Source organism: Frieseomelitta varia, unplaced genomic scaffold (assembly GCF_011392965.1).
Source record: "Frieseomelitta varia isolate USP_RPSP 00005682 unplaced genomic scaffold, Fvar_1.2 scaffold_279, whole genome shotgun sequence".
Lineage (NCBI taxonomy): Eukaryota > Metazoa > Arthropoda > Insecta > Hymenoptera > Apidae > Frieseomelitta > Frieseomelitta varia.
In genome coordinates this window covers 96828-115667 of record NW_025110011.1, presented here as the reverse complement: position 1 = coordinate 115667, position 18840 = coordinate 96828, and the positions used below count along the sequence as shown (strand labels likewise).

The 18840-nt window shown below is 39.8% G+C and overlaps 2 protein-coding genes across 4 annotated transcripts in view; one reads left to right on the top strand and one right to left on the bottom strand.

The window, feature by feature from the left end:
• Positions 1-9410, top strand: part of LOC122529135 (octopamine receptor beta-2R-like) — an 87867-nt gene extending 78457 nt beyond the window's left edge. The window contains exon 3 of the mRNA XM_043654944.1: positions 8025-9410. Coding sequence (XP_043510879.1) covers positions 8366-9379 — 1014 coding nt within the window. The 5' untranslated portion in view covers positions 8025-8365 and the 3' untranslated portion in view covers positions 9380-9410. The remainder of the gene's footprint in view (positions 1-8024) is intronic.
• LOC122529128 (ankyrin-3-like) overlaps positions 1-18840 on the bottom strand; it is a 71755-nt gene that overhangs the window by 3316 nt on the left and 49599 nt on the right. The window contains exons 22-34 of one of the 3 annotated variants that reach the window (XM_043654926.1): positions 18425-18649; positions 16790-16950; positions 16493-16704; positions 16105-16309; positions 13939-14137; positions 13349-13484; positions 12931-13261; positions 12646-12849; positions 10565-10806; positions 10432-10483; positions 9557-9800; positions 8696-8700; positions 8076-8088 (exon numbers count right to left, since the gene is read on the bottom strand). In XM_043654926.1, coding sequence (XP_043510861.1) covers positions 9565-9800; positions 10432-10483; positions 10565-10806; positions 12646-12849; positions 12931-13261; positions 13349-13484; positions 13939-14137; positions 16105-16309; positions 16493-16704; positions 16790-16950; positions 18425-18649 — 2203 coding nt within the window. In that variant the 3' untranslated portion in view covers positions 8076-8088; positions 8696-8700; positions 9557-9564. Of the gene's footprint in view, positions 1-8075; positions 8089-8695; positions 8701-9556; positions 9801-10431; positions 10484-10564; positions 10807-12645; positions 12850-12930; positions 13262-13348; positions 13485-13938; positions 14138-14378; positions 15548-16104; positions 16310-16492; positions 16705-16789; positions 16951-18424; positions 18650-18840 lie in introns of those variants that run through there. The other 2 variants (XM_043654927.1, XM_043654928.1) reach the window with 2 other exon arrangements.

Here is an 18840-nt window from a genome sequence, read left to right as displayed (position 1 = left end):
TATTATAAAATTTTTATATTTACATTATTATAACACATTTCTATATCATATCATAATGACGAACCAATCACCGATTTTTAACGTGAATTGTTCCTCCTCGTTCTCCGGTCGACATGAAAATAACGACGACACGGACCAAGTCGAAAGTTTCAGAATTGAGTGACGTTAAATTTTCCAAATGCCCAAGGGACGGCGAACTTTCTTCGAATCTTGGATCAGGCCGGTTGATGTAAGACGGGAAATGAAAAGGGGTTGCACGGACACGTGGCTGAAGGACGATCATTTTTGTTTTTAACAAACGAATGCCGTGACTCGGCACAAGTCTGCGTGTTGCAGCGAGATTCGAATAAATACGATGGCGCCGCGTGTTGGACACGGCGAATTTATCGCGTCGGCGTACGTGCTTTGTCAAATAAATTTAGATCGTAGACACATCGCCGATTTTCGTGTCATAAGCACGTTGCATAGACTTCGCGCGAATCGAACAAAGTGAAACGGAGAGGCGTTGTATCATCCTTGCTCGCAAGAGTCTGAAAATATACACGCGCGTGACAATCACGTGTCGAACAGGGATATTTATATTATGCGGTATGAATGTTCGAGCATTTTTCTCAATTTTGTTACTGTTTGAAATTTGATGATCTGACGATTGTGTGAAACAGCTGTGCCGTTTTGAAAAGTGCGCGTCGAGCTTCGAGTACGCGCACTCGAAATGACACTGTTTCTCTTTTCCCTAAATCAGTAATTTTTAATTGTTACATAAATAATAATTAACGTTAACAGCAGAGGAATAATTAGAAACGATGTGAGAAGAACTAGCCCCAAAATATATTCTAAACTGTCTAAAATTTTGCTAAACGCGTTTCATTTCCCACGAGTATAACGAATTGCAATTACTTTACCCGACAAGAAATTCGCGTGTTCCATTTCTTCGTGCTCACAGCGCTGTTTGATCTCCCGCAACATTTGAACTTCAATTTCGAAAACTTTCTACCCTCAAAGCTTCGACCTGACCCGACGAATTTGCCCACGCTGGTTGCAAAAGTCGACACGGTGAGAAATTTTCTCGAATTTTTATAGAACAGGAATTTCACAAACCGGGGCGACCGCGTTTAAGGTGAACGAGGTGATTGTTCCGGGTTGTTTCTGAAGGAAGCGCGAGCTGGAATTCGAGGCACGAATCGGATTTTACTGTACAGCGGCTACATGGTTGGCCACGTTTCGAGAAAATCGAGTAGCCCGCCGCGCGAAATAGAGCAAACGGATCACGTGTTGCGGACGTTGCATCGTTGCAATTGCGGCAATGAATCGCGTTTTAACCGGAAGATAAATTGGCATCGATCACCGCTATTCCCGCGGAGTGACATTATCAAATTTTTCCTGCTCAAGCCAGCGATCTGTCTCTCTTTCTCTCTCTCTCTCCCTTTTCGTTTCGGTCGTTCGTTCACGTTAGCGGTTTATCGCCCCGTCACTGGAATCGAAACCAATGGCAGATCAATTGGAGAAATATTACGACAGAACGCGTGGACGTGCACTCTATTTCCTCTTGTTTTATCGGTTTTAATCCTACTCTGTATGTAGAATAAATTTTTCGTACAAGTACAATTGTATTAAACTATAGATTCTGGAATGATCCGTTATATATCAGAAATGTTACTATAGTTTTGCAATACCTTTTATTTGGTTAAGTATAATTGTTTTAAATTACAGATTCTGGAATGATCCGTTATATATCAGAGATGTTGCTATAATTTTACAATATCTTGTAGTATCTTGTTTGATTAAGTATAATTAAGTACAATTGTTTTAAATTACAGATTCTGGAATGATCCGTTATATATCAGAAATGTTGCTATAGTTTTGCAATATCTTGTAGTATCTTGTTTGATCAAGTATAATTGTTTTAAATTACAGTTTCTGGAATGACCCGTTATATATCAGAAATGTTCCTATAGTTTTGTAATATCTTGTAGTACCTTGTTTGATTAGGTATAATTATTTTAAATTTACAGATTCTGGAATGATCCGTTATATATCAGAAATGTTGCTATAATTTTGCAATATCTTGTAGTATCTTGTTTGATCAAATATAATTGTTTTAAATTATAGTTATATTCCAGTTTCTGGAATGACTCGTTTTATATCAGAAATGTTGCTATAATTTTGCAATATCTTGTAGCATCTTGTTTGATTAAGTACAATTGTTTTAAATTACAGATTCTGGAATGATCCATTATATATCAGAAATGTTGCTATAATTTTGTAATATTTTGTTTTTGTAGTATCTTGTTTGATTAAGTATAATTATTTTAAATTACAGTTTCTGGAATGATCCGTTATATATCAGAAATGTTGCTATGATTTTGCAATATCTTGTAGTACCTTGTTTGATTAGGTATAATTATTTTAAATTTACAGATTCTGGAATGATCCGTTATATATCAGAAATGTTGCTATAATTTTGCAATATCTTGTAGTATCTTGTTTAATTAGATATTTAGGTATTCAAAACGCATTAAGAGATTTTGACTTAAAAAGATTTTGACAAAAAAAAAATACAAACGTTTAGATTCAGACAAACGTTCAAATGTTTCGCTCGTCATTTAGGGTGAAATTGATTCCCCATTTGCGAAAGGTGAAAATCAAATTAAAACAAAGAACGAGCGTGAACCGATCGAAAATTGAAAGGAGATATCAATCGAATGAAAACGATTGGAAACAACATCAAAAACACTACGTAGAGCTTACTAAACTTACTAAACTAGCGTTAAAAATAAATTCAGCCTGACTAGCCTTCTAAAAGTGTAATTCAGAATTTTTTTCGTAAAAATCATCGACCGGTGTGCGCAGGATGAAACGTAGCCTAGACCCAGCGCCGTTTCACCGTCTAATCTTAGCTCGACGGTCTTTCAATCGCTCTAAACGAGGGTTATGATCGTCCTCGAGTACCAGACGCGAAGAAAGATGGCACCCTCGAGCTTCGTTTTCGCCGAGCCGCGTCTCGTCAAGGTCGCGTTCTCCAATGTCGCCCCAGGTGGCACGTATTACGGTCACCGTATTAGAATGGCTGACAGCATTATTTCTTGGACCGCCGGAAGATAGATAGATAGATAGATAGAGAAAGAGGGAGAGAGAGAGAGAGAGAGGGAAAGAGACTTCTCGGGGAGTACAGGGTGGCCTGATGGCACGTCTTGGAGAAGATAAATGGCCACTCGAGCGACACTCTGTTTCTCCAGTTTCGTTTCTGTAGATTACGCCGAGGACAGGAGTCTAGTTTGAGGAGCAGACAATATCCGGAGAAATGTTATCGTTCAATTTTCGAACGTTCGAACGTGGACACTTTTTGATGAAAAGGCCACTTTGATTTTCGAGTGTTGCGAATGGAAACAATCGGAGTACGAACGTCCGATTTTGGTTCAGAGGTTCAGTTTCGAATATTAAAATTTCCAAGGGATTTCGTTACGTGGAAACAATTCAAAAAAAAACAAAGGGGGGGGGGGGGAATCAGTAAATGGATCAACTCAGACAAAGAATCGATATATATAACACTTCAATTTGAACGATCGCCAACTGTCGTTACGGAACATTGTTCGCAGCGAGATATAAGATGTTCCACTGTGAATATCTTATATGACGATACGTAATACGTGAAAGCATCTGCCGATATTATTTATCGTGCCCCTGGCGACATTTATGTGCCTATTAATACGGTAATATTCCGTTAATAATACGTTCTATTAATGTAAAGTTCTAATTCCGCTCCGACATCATCGCGGATCAAGCGAATAAAAAGGAATGACGCAAAATGCCTGGCAAGTGTGTCCACACGCATAAATTCCAAACGACCAATGTAACAGCGTAACATGATAAACAACAGAGTATTTCACGTTACGTAAACGTGAGGTCTTCCGACTAACTGAAAAGCAGCGCAAGTTAACGAATAAAACAGAGAACATGGATGGAACTTTATTCCATGTTTCTTTCCTACTGTCCGTGTACATGACTCGAAATGACATCAAATATCGTGACTGTTGTAATTTCGTGAAGAGGAATCGTACGAGGTGATAAACTTGGGCTCGTTTCAAAGCTCGACGCTCCCTACTAACATATAGTAGCTCATTTTGTTCTGAGATATTTCTACAGCACGTAACAGTAGACGACAAAGTAGTTTCCTTCTCGAAAGTACGAAACGTTGAAGAAATGTGGGTTTGATGGCTGAAGCTTTCTCAAAATTTGCTGCACAATTTTTTCTTTTTTTTTTTGGAGGGCAATTTATTGAACTTTGAATGGTAACAAATGGTACAGAGAATTTCAGAAGGAGAAGCTTCAACTTTCAAACACGTTCAGTCGCGAGAAGAATTTCCAAATGTTTTTACACACTATGTGTGTGTGTGCATGTGTGCGTGACAATTTATAATATTTTCGAGAGGAGGAGCGTATTTACTTTCCTACCCGTCAACGGCGCCATGCGAAAGCATCTCGAGAGTAAAGTGAACGATGATGCATTTTGAAAATAAAGACTTAAAATGAACCGAAGTTTATTGTTGTACGATGTTACAATATGGTTGAAATATTTCGAAGGAATATTAACACATGGTCGAAATAATCAATTGGTAATTTTTGTTTAGATATTTCATATGAAACAGTGTACGTTCAGAGATTTAATTCTTCGTACTACTTTGAGACTTGAATGATTCTTCATAAAATACATAAATGAAAGCTCGTGTACCCCAATTGTATTATAAAGATTTTCTATGTATGTATATATTTATTTTCAGCCTCTTTGGCCTTGAAATTGACTTTTTTTTTTACATTGGTTTCTCTTAACATTGCGCGTTTTCACATTGCATTTATCATAAAATTCTACGTGCAATACATTTGTAACCTACTTTATTCCACTCTATACATACATTTATCTTAACTATTCTTATCTATTTAAATATCTTAACCTGACTCTTTCATTTTATTTCATGTATAAACATTTTCTATTTCTTTTACTCTAATGTCTCCGGATGGAGATTTTTAGGTAGTTCATGAGAGATAATTAATAATAATCTAATCTAAAATGCTCCTATCATCAATTATATACGTACATGTGTATATTATTGGAACAACGACAGGCTCACAACGTCATCTGCAAGAATGCAATTTGCGTTTTGGTAATAATGACTGGAAAATGTTCTGCTAATGAATCATCACGAAAACTGAGCGTATATACACACACACACACACACACATATACAATATACATACATATATACGCTCTGGTCAGAAAAATTGCGCTAATGATGCAAATGGGTTAACGGGAGTCACCGAGGTGTACGCCATTGGAACCCTCGATTCATCCCTATCCACATCGTGTCACTATAATGTACATGTACTCCCCCTTTGCTCGAGCGGATCCATTGCTCCTCCAGTTGTGAAGCTAGCGTGAAACTCGCGTGAAACGTGAAATCGAGACGGCCAGTAAACGTCGAAGGTCAGAGCCGTCGTAATCGAAGCTGTTGATCGCGGATCCTCTTGAATCGTCTGTCTCGAAAGAGGCCGGAAGAGAGAGAGAGAGAGAGTGAGAGAGAGAGCTGTTTTTCGTCGCGCGGCCGCCGTTGGAATAATTGACCCAAATGTACCGCAAAAATAGCGGATCATAAATTACACGGACGGCAACGGGGAGTGCACTTGACACGGCCCTGTGTGTCGCGACACGGTCAACGAAGCCCCCGGACGACGGCAGACGACGCCGGCAGAAAAAGAGGGTTCCATTCAAGGTTACTCATTCTTCCGGCGCGTCCTCGTTTCGAGTGGTGACAATCGGGAAACTAGCGCCGCGCGCCAGCCAGAGGGGAAAATCGGGGAAATGGTTGTTGATTCTTTATCGATCGCCTTCTCAAGGTTCTCAGCAGCCTCGGTGATTCACACACACACATACACACACACACACATACGTGTGGATCTTCGTCGCTGTTTTCAGAGACGAATTATCAACCCTCTGAGCGATCCAACTTCGATCATCTTTCGCTAATTAACAATCTGCCTCGAGATGGTTAGTCGACCAGACAATTCTGGAAATTCGCGGTTTGGCAATTCCAGACAATCGGTGTCTCGATTCGTCTCGATTAGAATTTAGGGGGGTTACCAATTTGATTTCCTAAAATTGGGGCAACTCGAGAATTATTAGTCATTGACTCTGAGTGAACTTCTTTTTTTTTTTTTTGCATCTCTTTGAACGAAACATCTGCGCGATACGAGCAGCTCACAGGCGATCCATTTCGTTTTATTATTTTCTTTCTTTCTTTTTTTTTTTTTTTTTTTTTTTTTTTTTTTTTTTTTTTTTTTTTTTTTTAACAGTTTCTCAGTAATTTTCTTTCTTAGATACTCAGCTGTCCTTTCTGCAAATTTTTCTCTCTTTCGTGGATGTCACGTTCTCTGAAAGCTTGCCTAGACCTTGAAGTTAATCGACTTTTAACACGTTCCCTGCCGGTAGTCTTGCTTCTGTATCTTAGAATTTTTATGGCGCAAAAATTATAATTATCAAGAAATGTGTCTAGGGTTTAAGAATGTATTACAGAATAAAGCAACGAATTTCATTTGAAGGTATTACTTTTACAGATGATTTTCCAAACGATGCCAAGATTAATTTCTAAGTAAGACCATTTTGTTCCGAATGTTTTCAGTATTGTTGTTTATTTGCATATTACTATAATAATAATAATTTATTATTATTAAATAATAACAATTTATTATATAAATTACGATACTACATTTAGAATAATTGTCACGATAATACTAATAATACTTAAATAATATTTATTTCGATAACAAATTTTACAGCCTTCTTACCGAGTTTCGTCAATTTTAACAGACAATCGGTAAAATACGCTCCAAGATAGGATAAACGCGTTATTAAGATGTCAATACTCAACTTTGTAACAAATTTGTCAAAAATTCTTTCCTCCACTTTTTGCAAAAATTCACTTTTCGAATAACAAAAAGAAAAAGAGAGAAAAGACATTTAGAATTTAGAACGTAAAGGCGATGGATTAAACGGGGCGACGATGATTCGACATACAACATCCCTGCGGTAGTATTAATTCGTATTCGTATTCGATCCTCGATGATGTTAAAATCGGATCGAACGACGCCGAATATGTGTCCGATGCGTATTTAAAATTCTAAATAACGACGACTCTGTGAAACGGCTCCGTGAAAATATTCGGGCCGGCGCGGGCAATTTTCATCGAACTCGTCGTCGCCGAGAACAGAGGGAACTTGGAGCGAGTAAATCCGCTATCGCGCGGTACCAGTGCCGTGCCGACTGAATAAATTGAATAAGTCTGAACGATTGTAATGGATTGAGTAGATTAAGCAAGTAGTACAAACAAATCGAATAAAGTGGGTCGTCTAGCGTGCTTGATACCTCTCTTTCTCTCGCGCGTACTCGAATACCTCGATCGAGAACCGCAAGAACCTTCAATATCGCGTTAAAATACCCGTGAAAAATACCCGTACCGTCCGTTGGATTCGCCGTCCGCGATATGGAGATCGAAATAAAAATCCAGAAAAACGAGGGCATCGCTTTCATTAAACTTCCCCCTCTATAAAAATTCAACTCGGTGGGGGAAAAAAGAAAAAAAAGAAAAAAAGAAAGGATCGTATAGAAGATCAAAACGATGGGTTTTCATTCGCGATGTTTATAAAAGCAGGGGGGGAAAAAAACCGATAGTAATCAACGAGATCTCGAATAATCGGAGACAGAAGAGAGAGAGAAAGAGAGAGAGAGAGAGAGAGAGAAGAGAGAAAGAGTGGAATAAAATTCGTAAAAGTGAAAAATCTGTAAAATTTCCACGAAAAAAAAAAAAAAAAGAAAAGAAAAAACTGCCATGAATCAGAGAATCAGTCTCGTCGTTTAGACTACGCGCTGTTTAATCTACCGCCGGTGTAATTCATCGAACTTGCATTTAATAAAACTCTCCGAGTTTCGTCGACGTACTAATTCCGAGCTGGACGTGTATTTTTCTTTTTTCCAGGTAGCGGCGGAAGAAGGACCGAGAGGAAGGAAAATCTGCGGAAGCGGCGAGCTGCTCTTTCTCTCTCTCTTTCTCTCTCTCTCTCTCTCTCTCTCTCTCTCTCTCTCGTCGGCGCAGAAAGGAGACTCGGGAAAATCGGCCCGTGACACGGCGAGAGATCAACGCTGGCAAGCGTCCCGGCGTACGAGAAACTTGGCAAGAGGCAACGCCCTTACCACGCCGGGAAGATGAAGGCTAGCCTGGTGCGTCGGCTGGTTGGCACGTCCGTGACCTAAGGCCGCCCGTCGAGTCTCTTCCGGCGAGAAGAAGAGGAACAAGGCCAAAGGGGGGGCTCGAGCGCGATGACGACGATCATGGTGACGGGGTCCGAGCCGACGGTGGAGTCGGTGGTGTCCCCGGTGGACGTGACCACCATCCTGAACGCAATCTCGACCGAGGACAGTGGCCAGTTCGCCAACAGCAGCTACTCGAGCGACCAGCGGTGGTCGGTTCCCGTGACGATCGCGAAAGGCTGCGTGTTGGGATCGATCATCGTGACGGCGGTGTTCGGCAATCTGCTGGTGATGGTGTCGGTGATGCGGCATCGCAAGCTACGTATCATCACCAACTACTTCGTGGTCTCGCTGGCCCTGGCCGACATGCTGGTAGCGATGTTCGCGATGACGTTCAACGCGTCGGTGCAGATGACCGGCAGATGGCTGTTCGGCTACTTTATGTGCGACGTGTGGAACTCGTTGGACGTGTACTTCAGCACCAGCTCGATCCTGCATCTGATGTGCATCTCGGTGGACCGTTACTGGGCGATCGTCAAGCCCCTGAAATATCCCATCATCATGACCAAGAGGCTGGCCGCGTACATGCTGCTCGCCTGTTGGATCATGCCAGCGTTCATCTCGTTCATGCCGATCTTCATGGGCTGGTACACCACCGCGGAGAACAGCACGTACCGGCAGGAGCACCCGGAGCTGTGCGAGTTCAAGGTGAACAAGGTGTACGCGATATTCTCGTCGAGCATCTCGTTCTGGATACCGTGCACCATCATGACCCTCACGTACTTCGCCGTGTTCAAAGAGGCGAACAGGCAGGAGAAGCAGATGCACAGCCGCATGGGGAACGTGATGCTGCTGAGCCACAGGCCGAGCAAAGACCTGAACAATTTGAACGGCGAGCTGAACAGCGCCGGTTCGTCCAAGACGCTCACGCTCAACGAGATCAGCACCGATCACCTGCACACGCCCACCAAAGACAAGAACATCATGAAGATGAAGAGAGAGCACAAGGCTGCCAGGACGTTGGGCATCATCATGGGTACCTTCATAATTTGCTGGTTGCCGTTCTTCTTGTGGTGCGTCTGAGAATTCAGGCTTTCCAGACACTTTGCGAACGTTTTCTTTTCTTCCATTCTGTGTCTTCTTTTCACTTTTTTCTCCTTCTTCTTTTTTTTTTTTTTTTTTTTTTTGGTTTTTTTTTTGTTTTAATTATTTCCTAGCTGATCGAAGCACGGCCCCTCAACCCACCATTCCTTCAAGTAATGCTCAAATCACTTACCAGAGACTATCTTGTTGGCATCCTCGATCACCCTCTGTCGTTTTTTGTCTTTGTCGTCAAGTTCGTCGCGCAACTTTTTGCTCATCGTGTCGGCAACGTGACACTTGTGCTCGAGAAAATCGGCCATTACGTCCCCTAATTCTTTCTCTTCGCTTGCGTATTTATCTTTGATGGGGGTCGAGGTTCCACTGAATACAGTGCCGTTTGTGATTGTGACATGCTGTTTCGCTGTTAAGTGCGAAGAGAGAAAAAAAAAAAAGAACGTGATTTAAAATGCCGTGGCGTAAATTCGGCGGATGCCTCGTCAAAGCGTAAAGAGCAAACTATACAGAAGGAAGAAACAAACACTGCTGGGCGGCCAGTTATTAAGTTATCATTCGACCCGAATCGATAAGAAATTATTAGCCACGTAAGTTAGATCTTTGAGATTTGCAAATCAGTGGTAAAAAAATAAATTATACGTGTCTCGAGGATAACGCTAAATCTTTTTTTTTTTTTTCTTGGAACGAAATAAATTTACAAATGTGCAACTGCGGCTAGTATGACTCTAGGCCAACAGATATTTCAAATATACAGCGACGTATTGTTAATGTGCTTTCTAAGAAGTGTAAAACGAAACTTATGATTTCACATATTTTTCTTAGCAATGACAGGAGAAAGAGCCGGCGTGTTGTTCACAGAAATAATGCAAGCAGTGATGTCATATCCTTTCTAGGATAGTATTTTAACACCGGATGAGTGTAGCGTTAAACGTTTCATTCCAATTCAACTTTATATCGTATATTTTATACTATATATATTGGAAAGAGTTCAATTCAAAGGTTATAATCATTTAAATCACACAGTAAGAAATACATACATGTATCTTGTTTAGTGCCACTAATATTGAGGTCTTCTATAGATCCCGATTCCTAAGAAATTCAACAAAAATACGTCATGACGTCAGCGCGAACGTATTAGTTATCTCGTGGTAATAGCCAAAGTTTACAAACCTTGTTTTTGTTGGTATCGTCGTAATCAGGATTCATCTGTGGATCCATCGTCGCATCGCGGCGAAGAGAGGTGTCCCTCGAAGGACCCAATTCTTCTTTCAACGAATCGAATCCAGGTTGATCCAGTCGAACTCTCGCGACGGCCTTTTCTACGTCGTCGGTGACCAATTCGACATTGAATATACACTTTTTCACAATATCCTCGCGGCCAATTTTGTTCAGCGCTTTTTCTAAGGTATTCCCTACGCATACAAATGTAATTTTCTTGATACTTGTCTTGTAACTTTTATTATTATTTTGTTATTTCGATAAATTATTTCAACGAAATAAAATAGATTCTATTTCAATCGATATTTATCTGTTACGTTCACATAGAAACACGTATGTACGTATGGAATATTCTTTTGCAATAGCAGAGGAAGAATACTCGAGGAGCTGTATACTTGTTTACTTCAAATGTTTCTTTACAAGTAAAAGCATAAAAACCGACGAAGTGAGAGTCGTCGACGAAAACACATTGAAGTTTATCACAAATTATCAGACATAAACGGCCAAGATAAAAGATCGTCGTGAAATTGATGAAACGTTATTTCTGTCAAGTTTTTACGCAATGAATAATAAAACAACGCTGATGCAACAACAGTCTTAAATATTTATGCTGCTTGTGGAATCAGCTACTTAACGAATTCCTTTCTTCTCCTGCATGACGGTACGAACACAGAAATGTCTCCACTCTTCCAAATCGATAATTTCTTTTTTTAACAATAATTTCTCCACAGAGAAAACATTTACCTAGTTATTCACGACACTTTGTAAGATAGTTTAAAGTCTCGACTTGTCAGTACAGACCTGAAGTTATAGTGATCCGACGTCTTTGACAATGTGGTCGCCTGAACAGTAACGACAATTCACTGACGTAAGTGTTGGTCGTTTCGTTTTGGTATTCTTGATACAGAGATATAAACATTTCTTTTTGCGTTTATGCCTTTGCAAGAACGGATTGGAAAAACGAACAAATTATATTATATACACGGGGATCAGCACAGTCACTGTCACTGTATTCTTGTTGAAATGGCGTGTACTTCTGTTTGTTTTAACCGATCGCCGAACAGAAACCGATGTGCTACGTGCATTTCTGTTCGTATATCAGTGTCATTAGTACTGGTAAAGAAAGAGGGGGAAAGAAGTCCATAGGTTTATGTCAGGCATAATAATGCAGGATGAGATCACCAACTACGTTGCTCCTCAGATTCCACGCGCCTTAGTCAAACGCGCCTGTCTGATTAATCGACCTTGCCAAGAAACAGGTTCTTTTTCAATTTTTCTGTGTCACTACGTCTAATGTTCACCAGTGTAAAAAAACATTTAAAAGAAAAAGAAAAAGAAAAAAGAAAAGAGGCCAAGATCCAAGACAAGTTGAAAATAAAATTATTCCTAAACAAGATCAAAAACGAGTGACGAGATTTAAATTGCACAATGTACAAAAATACCACGTCGTTTGTAATTAATACGTAATGCGTAAGATATAAGAAATAGGAATGAGAAAAGTAGAAATTAATTAATCATCGGAAAGTTATACATACGGCTTATTAAATGCAAAAAGAAAACGAGTGAATGATTAGAGCTCCAAGAACTGAACTGTGAACTACGAATGTATTTATAAAGATGAAATAATGGATATCGATAGTATCCATTGCTAATAATACTCCCCACCAATAATAATCATTATGTACTTCGTCATTGCTCGATTAATCAAGCTTAAATGCGAACGATCGTCTTGAATTATAAATCCCATCGTGCGCACAATTTAAATTGTCCATTTCGTCAACAAATATTCAAAGTCTATTGAAACATCAAAGTAAATATTTGCCGATGGTAATGAGCCAGACTACCGAGTATTATCAATATAGTTGTATTATCAATATTCAATTCTAAATAAACTTTGAAATTGTTAATATCTGTTTGCTGTAGCCTTAATTACACACGGCGCCATTAACTCACGCCGACATCAAAAAGGAAATCAGATAATATCAAGATATTATAATTGGATTTAACATTTATATAACATTCACAAAACCTACCTGTAGCTTTGTTTCCATTGTTCTGCCAAACTTTGAGCATCGCTGCAGCCTGCTGAGCTGGCTTGTTAGCATACTCTTGCTTAATCGTCGACACCTCGTTCGGCGGGATATTTAATTCCTCCGCGAGTTTCTCCCAGTCTTTGTCCAACAGATTCGCAATGTCGGTCAATCGAATAGTCGCTCTGTGAATAGCGTCTGGACGACCTGCGGGCACAACACGAACAATTATGTGTTATTATTCTCAATCGGCTCGTAGGATTTCTTACGTGAGAAATTCGCACGTACTTATGCCGCCGTCGCGTAGAAAACTATAGTTCTTCGAGAGCTCGAGCAGGTCGACCTCCGAGGCAGCCGGCTCTGGAGAGATCTTCTCCGGCAATAAAATATTCAGCGTGCATATAGGCGTCTGCGGCAGCTCGCCCTTGGGTACCTTCGGCTCGCTCATGAACATTATGCGGCCCATCATGTCCGCAGCGTCCGGGTCCTTGATTCTCGCCGTGAACGGAACTCGATTCTCCTTGAAGGCTCTGAACGGCAATTGAAGCTGCTCGCCGCTCTTCAACACTGGCACAAGGTTACCCGAAAACTCCATGTACTGCGTTTTACCTTCCAACACCTGTGGGAAACGATTCCACAGGCGATTAACAGGCGCAACAATGCGACGATTACGTGGGAAACGATTCATCCGGCTCGATTCACTTACCTCGACGTCTCGGCTCTTTGCTACTTCCGTGAAGTGCTCCTGATTTTCCAGAGTCTTGTCTTCCTTGTCGTCGGTCATGCAAAATACACGCAGCCTCGCCTCCAGTGGATCTACTCGCTTTGCAAATACTACGAATCTGAAGGCGAAACAGACAGCCGATAACGATTTCCCGATCTTTCAGCCAAAGATTGTAATCATGCAGGTAAAACGTGATCGATTTGTTGTATTTTTGCGCTGATCGAAAAACGCTATCCTTCTATCCCGTATATTTTACAAAAAAAAAAAAAAGAAGTCTAAAACTCTCCTTCTACGATAGAAAATCGAGAATGTTTGAAAGGAACATAGTACGTGTGATGTGAAAAATGAAAAATGACATTTCTATGATACACTAATGATAAGCTAAGATAACAGCTCTCTTTCTCTCTCTCTTTCTCTCTCCTTTATTCGTCTTACCCCGTCACAGAGAAAAGAACCGTAAACGTTTCAAACAATATCCGACTTTTTAGGAGAGATGTTCTACCTGCGATTACGATTACGATTATTCGTGAAATTTTCGAATCGATCGATCATTAGGTATGTCAGAAACGTACTTAGCCATGAAAGGTACATGTGTCGCGTGTGTGTATAACTCCGTAGCCATTTTCGTGGCTTCGGAGATATTCCGACAATCCATTAACCAGAAGCGAGCAGATACCGTGGTAGTAAAGGAAACGCAATCTTTCACGAACGTCAATGGCGTCGAACCGGTGACATCCTCCCAGACTGCCCGAGACTGACCCCCTGAACGACATACATACCAAGTCCAATAACATTATTAAAATATGTCCGTGCTGCGGATGGAGAATCGGCAGAAGTGATATGTGTGGGATATTATAAATCCGAGATGCGACCGAGATTAATTACAATTTGACGCTTTCAGCCCGGGATATTCGCCTTGTTGTAATTTCGTAATGTGGACAAAGGATAATTAAACATTGAAATGAGTAATTAGCAGAAGCTGTTGTAAAGAAAGAAAGAAAGAAAAAAAAAAAAATAATACAACCGAAGGGCTCGTTCAATTCGCGTAGAAATTCTAGCACAGTTAAAGCCATTCTTGCTTTCTGTGTCAATGTTCATTTAAGTTATAATTGGGGCAAGTGATAATCTCGAATTCCTTCCATAAATTTGATTATCGTGACACCGATACCGGGCTTAAAGTATCAAGAAACGCGAATATGCTCATTAATATCGTCGTAATAAAGAGCATTTGATCGCTAGGAAATATTGTGTAAAAAGAAATCGTACAAAACTAAGGAACCTTAAATTAATTCGTTTCGTGTTAATTTACAAATATTCCAACAAATTTCTTCACTTTTCAAAGCACGGATGATTTACATATTTAAATACAATGAGCAGGAAAGAGAAGGCTGAAACAAAACATGTCGATCTGTAGCTTTCTCTTTCAGTCGTACAACGAATCGGAATCAGTGAAATTTGTATTTAATATCGGTCGCCAATAAGTGCGTTGATGTACGTGCTGTGTCGTGTGTGTGGGTAATGTAAAAATCAAATACGCGCTGACCGAATGATAATGCTTGCTAAATGAAAATAAAGCGTCATACATTGAAAACCGCGCAGAAAGCAAACGCGAGTCGTGTGAATATGCGTTTGATAATAAACAAGCGATAAGAACAAACGAAAACGTGTGAAATAATATTAATTAAACAAAACAAAAGAAGGAAAAGAAAACGCGGCGGAATACATGTCGGAAACATATCTTCCTGTTCTTTTGGTCGTATAAAATATATGTTAAATGCTTTTGAAATATCAACCGACAATCTGGATATTGGTCAACTAAATGGAAACGAGAATTTTGTCGAAAGTATAGTAACAGGGAAGCAAAGTTTGCACTCGAAAAGACTTCGTTAAATAAAATAAGTACAGTGTGGTTGTAACAAACGGTTAATGGTTAAAAGGGCAATCATTGTCAGTCTTTGTATCGGTAACGTGTCGTATGATACATATCATAATGATCTAAAAGTACATATATCTCGGGAACACAATTTTATAGAATTTATATAAATTACAAGTCTAATATCGAAGCGGTTACCAGTCAAACGAATGTGCTGAAACAAAAACTTTGAAGTTAACGCTTACAATGAGCTAGGTAGTAAAGTTTTATCTACGTTAATTAATAATCCATACCTAAATGACTCAATCCTAACAATATGCAAGCATTAACAATGAATCACAACAAGATATGTATACAACAATGGTACTTCAACGAAATGTTTCTATGAAACATGCAGCTACCATCTCCCTTTTAAATCTCTATCCGAAGGTCTCCGGGACGTATTACGTACTTGTAACTGTTAGTGTTAAATCAATCTCCTAAACAACATACGTAGTACAGCCTCCTAAAAGGCAAACAAAACCTTAGGCTCGACAACCTACGTCTTACATTGCACACCTACGAGATCGGTAACAATAGAACAAATATATTCCAACGAGACACAAAGATACGTGAGATTATCGTTAATAGTCCCGATGACCTGAGAACAGACGAAGATGCCTACCGCCTCCGCGCCATGCCTACTAAACTACAAATTGATCTTCGAATGCGTAAGAAGTCTGATATATAAGAGCATATATAGATATATATATATATGTATATACACCAAAGGTGTTGCGGCGTAACAGTTTCAGCACTTATCGGTAAGAGATTCTCCAGTAAGACGGTACGCTGCGCTACAATGTTACGTGCAAGCATATATTACCAGTTATGCTGCACAGAAGTCTCAACGTTGGCGCGTCTCCTGAATATTGATTGATCATGCCTTTGTTGGCTGCCTGCGGCACCGGTATGGTTAAGGTTATCGGTTTGTGGAATTTTCTTCGCCTTGGCTCGACGGTTACGATCGGCGATACCGCTACTCTGTTACCAAGTAGCTTGGCCACAAGATCCGCTGGTATCGGATGTGCCTGGACAGTAACAAGTCGTTTTCTTTCAGTTTGTTATTTGTTAATTACGTTACCTCGAGATGACGCTTCATTCGTGTGGATAATTGTTTTATCCCGAGATTTTTATATCGCTATATCGCTTTTCTCCTCTCTCTTTTGTGTTAATTTCATTTCTAACGAAATATACTGGCATGCAATAAGCACCTGGAGCCCGACACGAATCTTTTTAGTGAGAGCTGCTGGTGGGAAAACAGCTTGAACTTGTGGCACCGCCGACGAAGAAACTGTACCACCTTCTGGACCAACCGCGTGAACCTCTTGCCTGATGCGTGACACTACTGCGAAGTAATGTGGGAAGTCTGCGGTGAGTATCCTTACGATTCGCGAAGTCTGGAGATCCTCGAGTTGGCTTAATTCTATAATAAAACGTTTGTTACGTGTGTGTTTATTCGTGAGGAATTCGAGTGTTTTCTGCACGACGATGAGAAAATGTTACCGTACCTTCTCCTTCAAAGCTCTCGTTAAGCACATCTTGGACAGCCTCCTCGCTGGCTTCCAAGGTGTGCTCACGCCAAGTTTCTCCATTGTCCGATCGAAGTATTACTATTTCTCGTTCCTTGCCTCGCAACGAAGCAAAATGCGGCACTTCTATAATGACGGGCCTGTTTGAAAAAAGAAATTACCACGTGTATCACGAGCATTAAGTTTGCACGCTAAGCTGCACACGTCTTTCAGCGAATGCAATAAGAAACGAATGTGGGTCAGCAAAGATTAGTATCTCGAATCTCTTTGTGCACGTGCCAACGTTGTATCTTTACGACGAATCAGACCATAGAACTTAGATCAGTCTGGAGATATTAAGAAATCTCAAATTGGAAGAAACTTGTTTAACAAACGACTGTATATAAGTTGTATCGTTATATCTGAAATCTATCAAGAAGGTTCTTGTTGTCGCATGCTGCTTCCAAAATATTTTGTAAAGAGGCATTGAATACAATACTTTGAAACAGAGACCGAATCGGTGTTAAATATATAATATATATATATATATATATCGGTAAAATACCGGTATTTTTAAGTTACTATTCGATTACGTTTGATGAAACCAAAATGGTGCGAATACCGGTATGATGCTGTCAAAACGATGTTGGGTCGGTAGATGTATTTCGGTATAATACAGGTAAATAAAATTTTAATATATTAGAAAAGGAAAAGGAGACAATGATTAAATGTTTTCATAAAGCTGCCGATAGTAAATTTGATGACGCTTATGCACGTATCCTTTATTATCTCTAATACTAATTCATCGTTGTATCTCCATACAATATCAGCCACGATACTCTTATTTAATTTTAAAAGATGACCGATTTCTCGATACGTTTCCCCTTTTTCTCGGTGAAAAATGACTAATTGTCGTGTCGATAAATCGAAAGAGCAGTTGAAACAACGATTAATCGTAGAATGGAAGAATATTTCGCTAAATTACTTAAAAAAAAAATACTGGAAATGTGCCTAAGCGTCTGCGATATATTATTGAAGTTAAAAGCTACCCAACAAAATATTAATTATTATTTATGTTAACAATTTTCAGGTTCAAATATTGTAGTTCCTCAAATGTCCAAATATTTTTGCCACGCTACGTTTCGATATAGTTCAGTTTATTGTTTGACATTAAGAAAAGTATGTGCAATAAATAAATAAAATTTATGTTACCATAAACTATAATGAATGTTCTATTATATTATTAAAAAATTAATCCAAATTTACTATTATAAACAATCGAAATCCACAATAATATTTTGAATAGAACGATGTCCGAATATTAATAAGAATCACTGTACGTAGAAAATGAAAAATGTATTTTCGTCAGTAAAGCGGTACCGTACCGGTATATATTTCGGTATTTTTACCATTGTGGACATCAAATATTGATAAAATACGTATGAAAATACCTGTATGACCGTCTTATATACCGGTATTAAAACCGATTTCCCAAATAGCGGTTATATTACGATAATATGGGAACAAATACCCAAACGTCACAATATTTTGGTTTCAGTCTCTGGGTATAATACCTAAATCTCCAAATATTTCGGTTTTCAGTCTCGGCTTTGAAATATATATCCCACAACTAACCCTAAGAACTTGGCACCCACGGGTCCTAGTTCGAGAATACGACTGGCAAGAGCTTCTCCTTCCATCAAAGGCGGTGGGTTCGTCAGTTTGTCCCTTCTCAGGTATCTGCAGGTGACTCGCATAGGCATTGCAGCTTTTCTTGGTGGGACGATCACGCGTACACCGCTGTGTCGGCAGCCACGCATCGCACCACCTCGTGCATCCACCAGAAAGGAAACCAGGAAGCTGTCATTTACAGAATGAGCATAATTATAGACAAAATACGTGGTAAAACAAACAAAGTGGTGCATATCGCCTTTGCTCGTGGCGATATGTCGACAGAAAGAGACAGAGACAGAGACAGAGAGAGAGAGAGAGAGAGAGAGAGAGAGAGAGAGAGAGAGAGAGAGAGAGAGAGAGAGAGAGAGAGAGAGAGA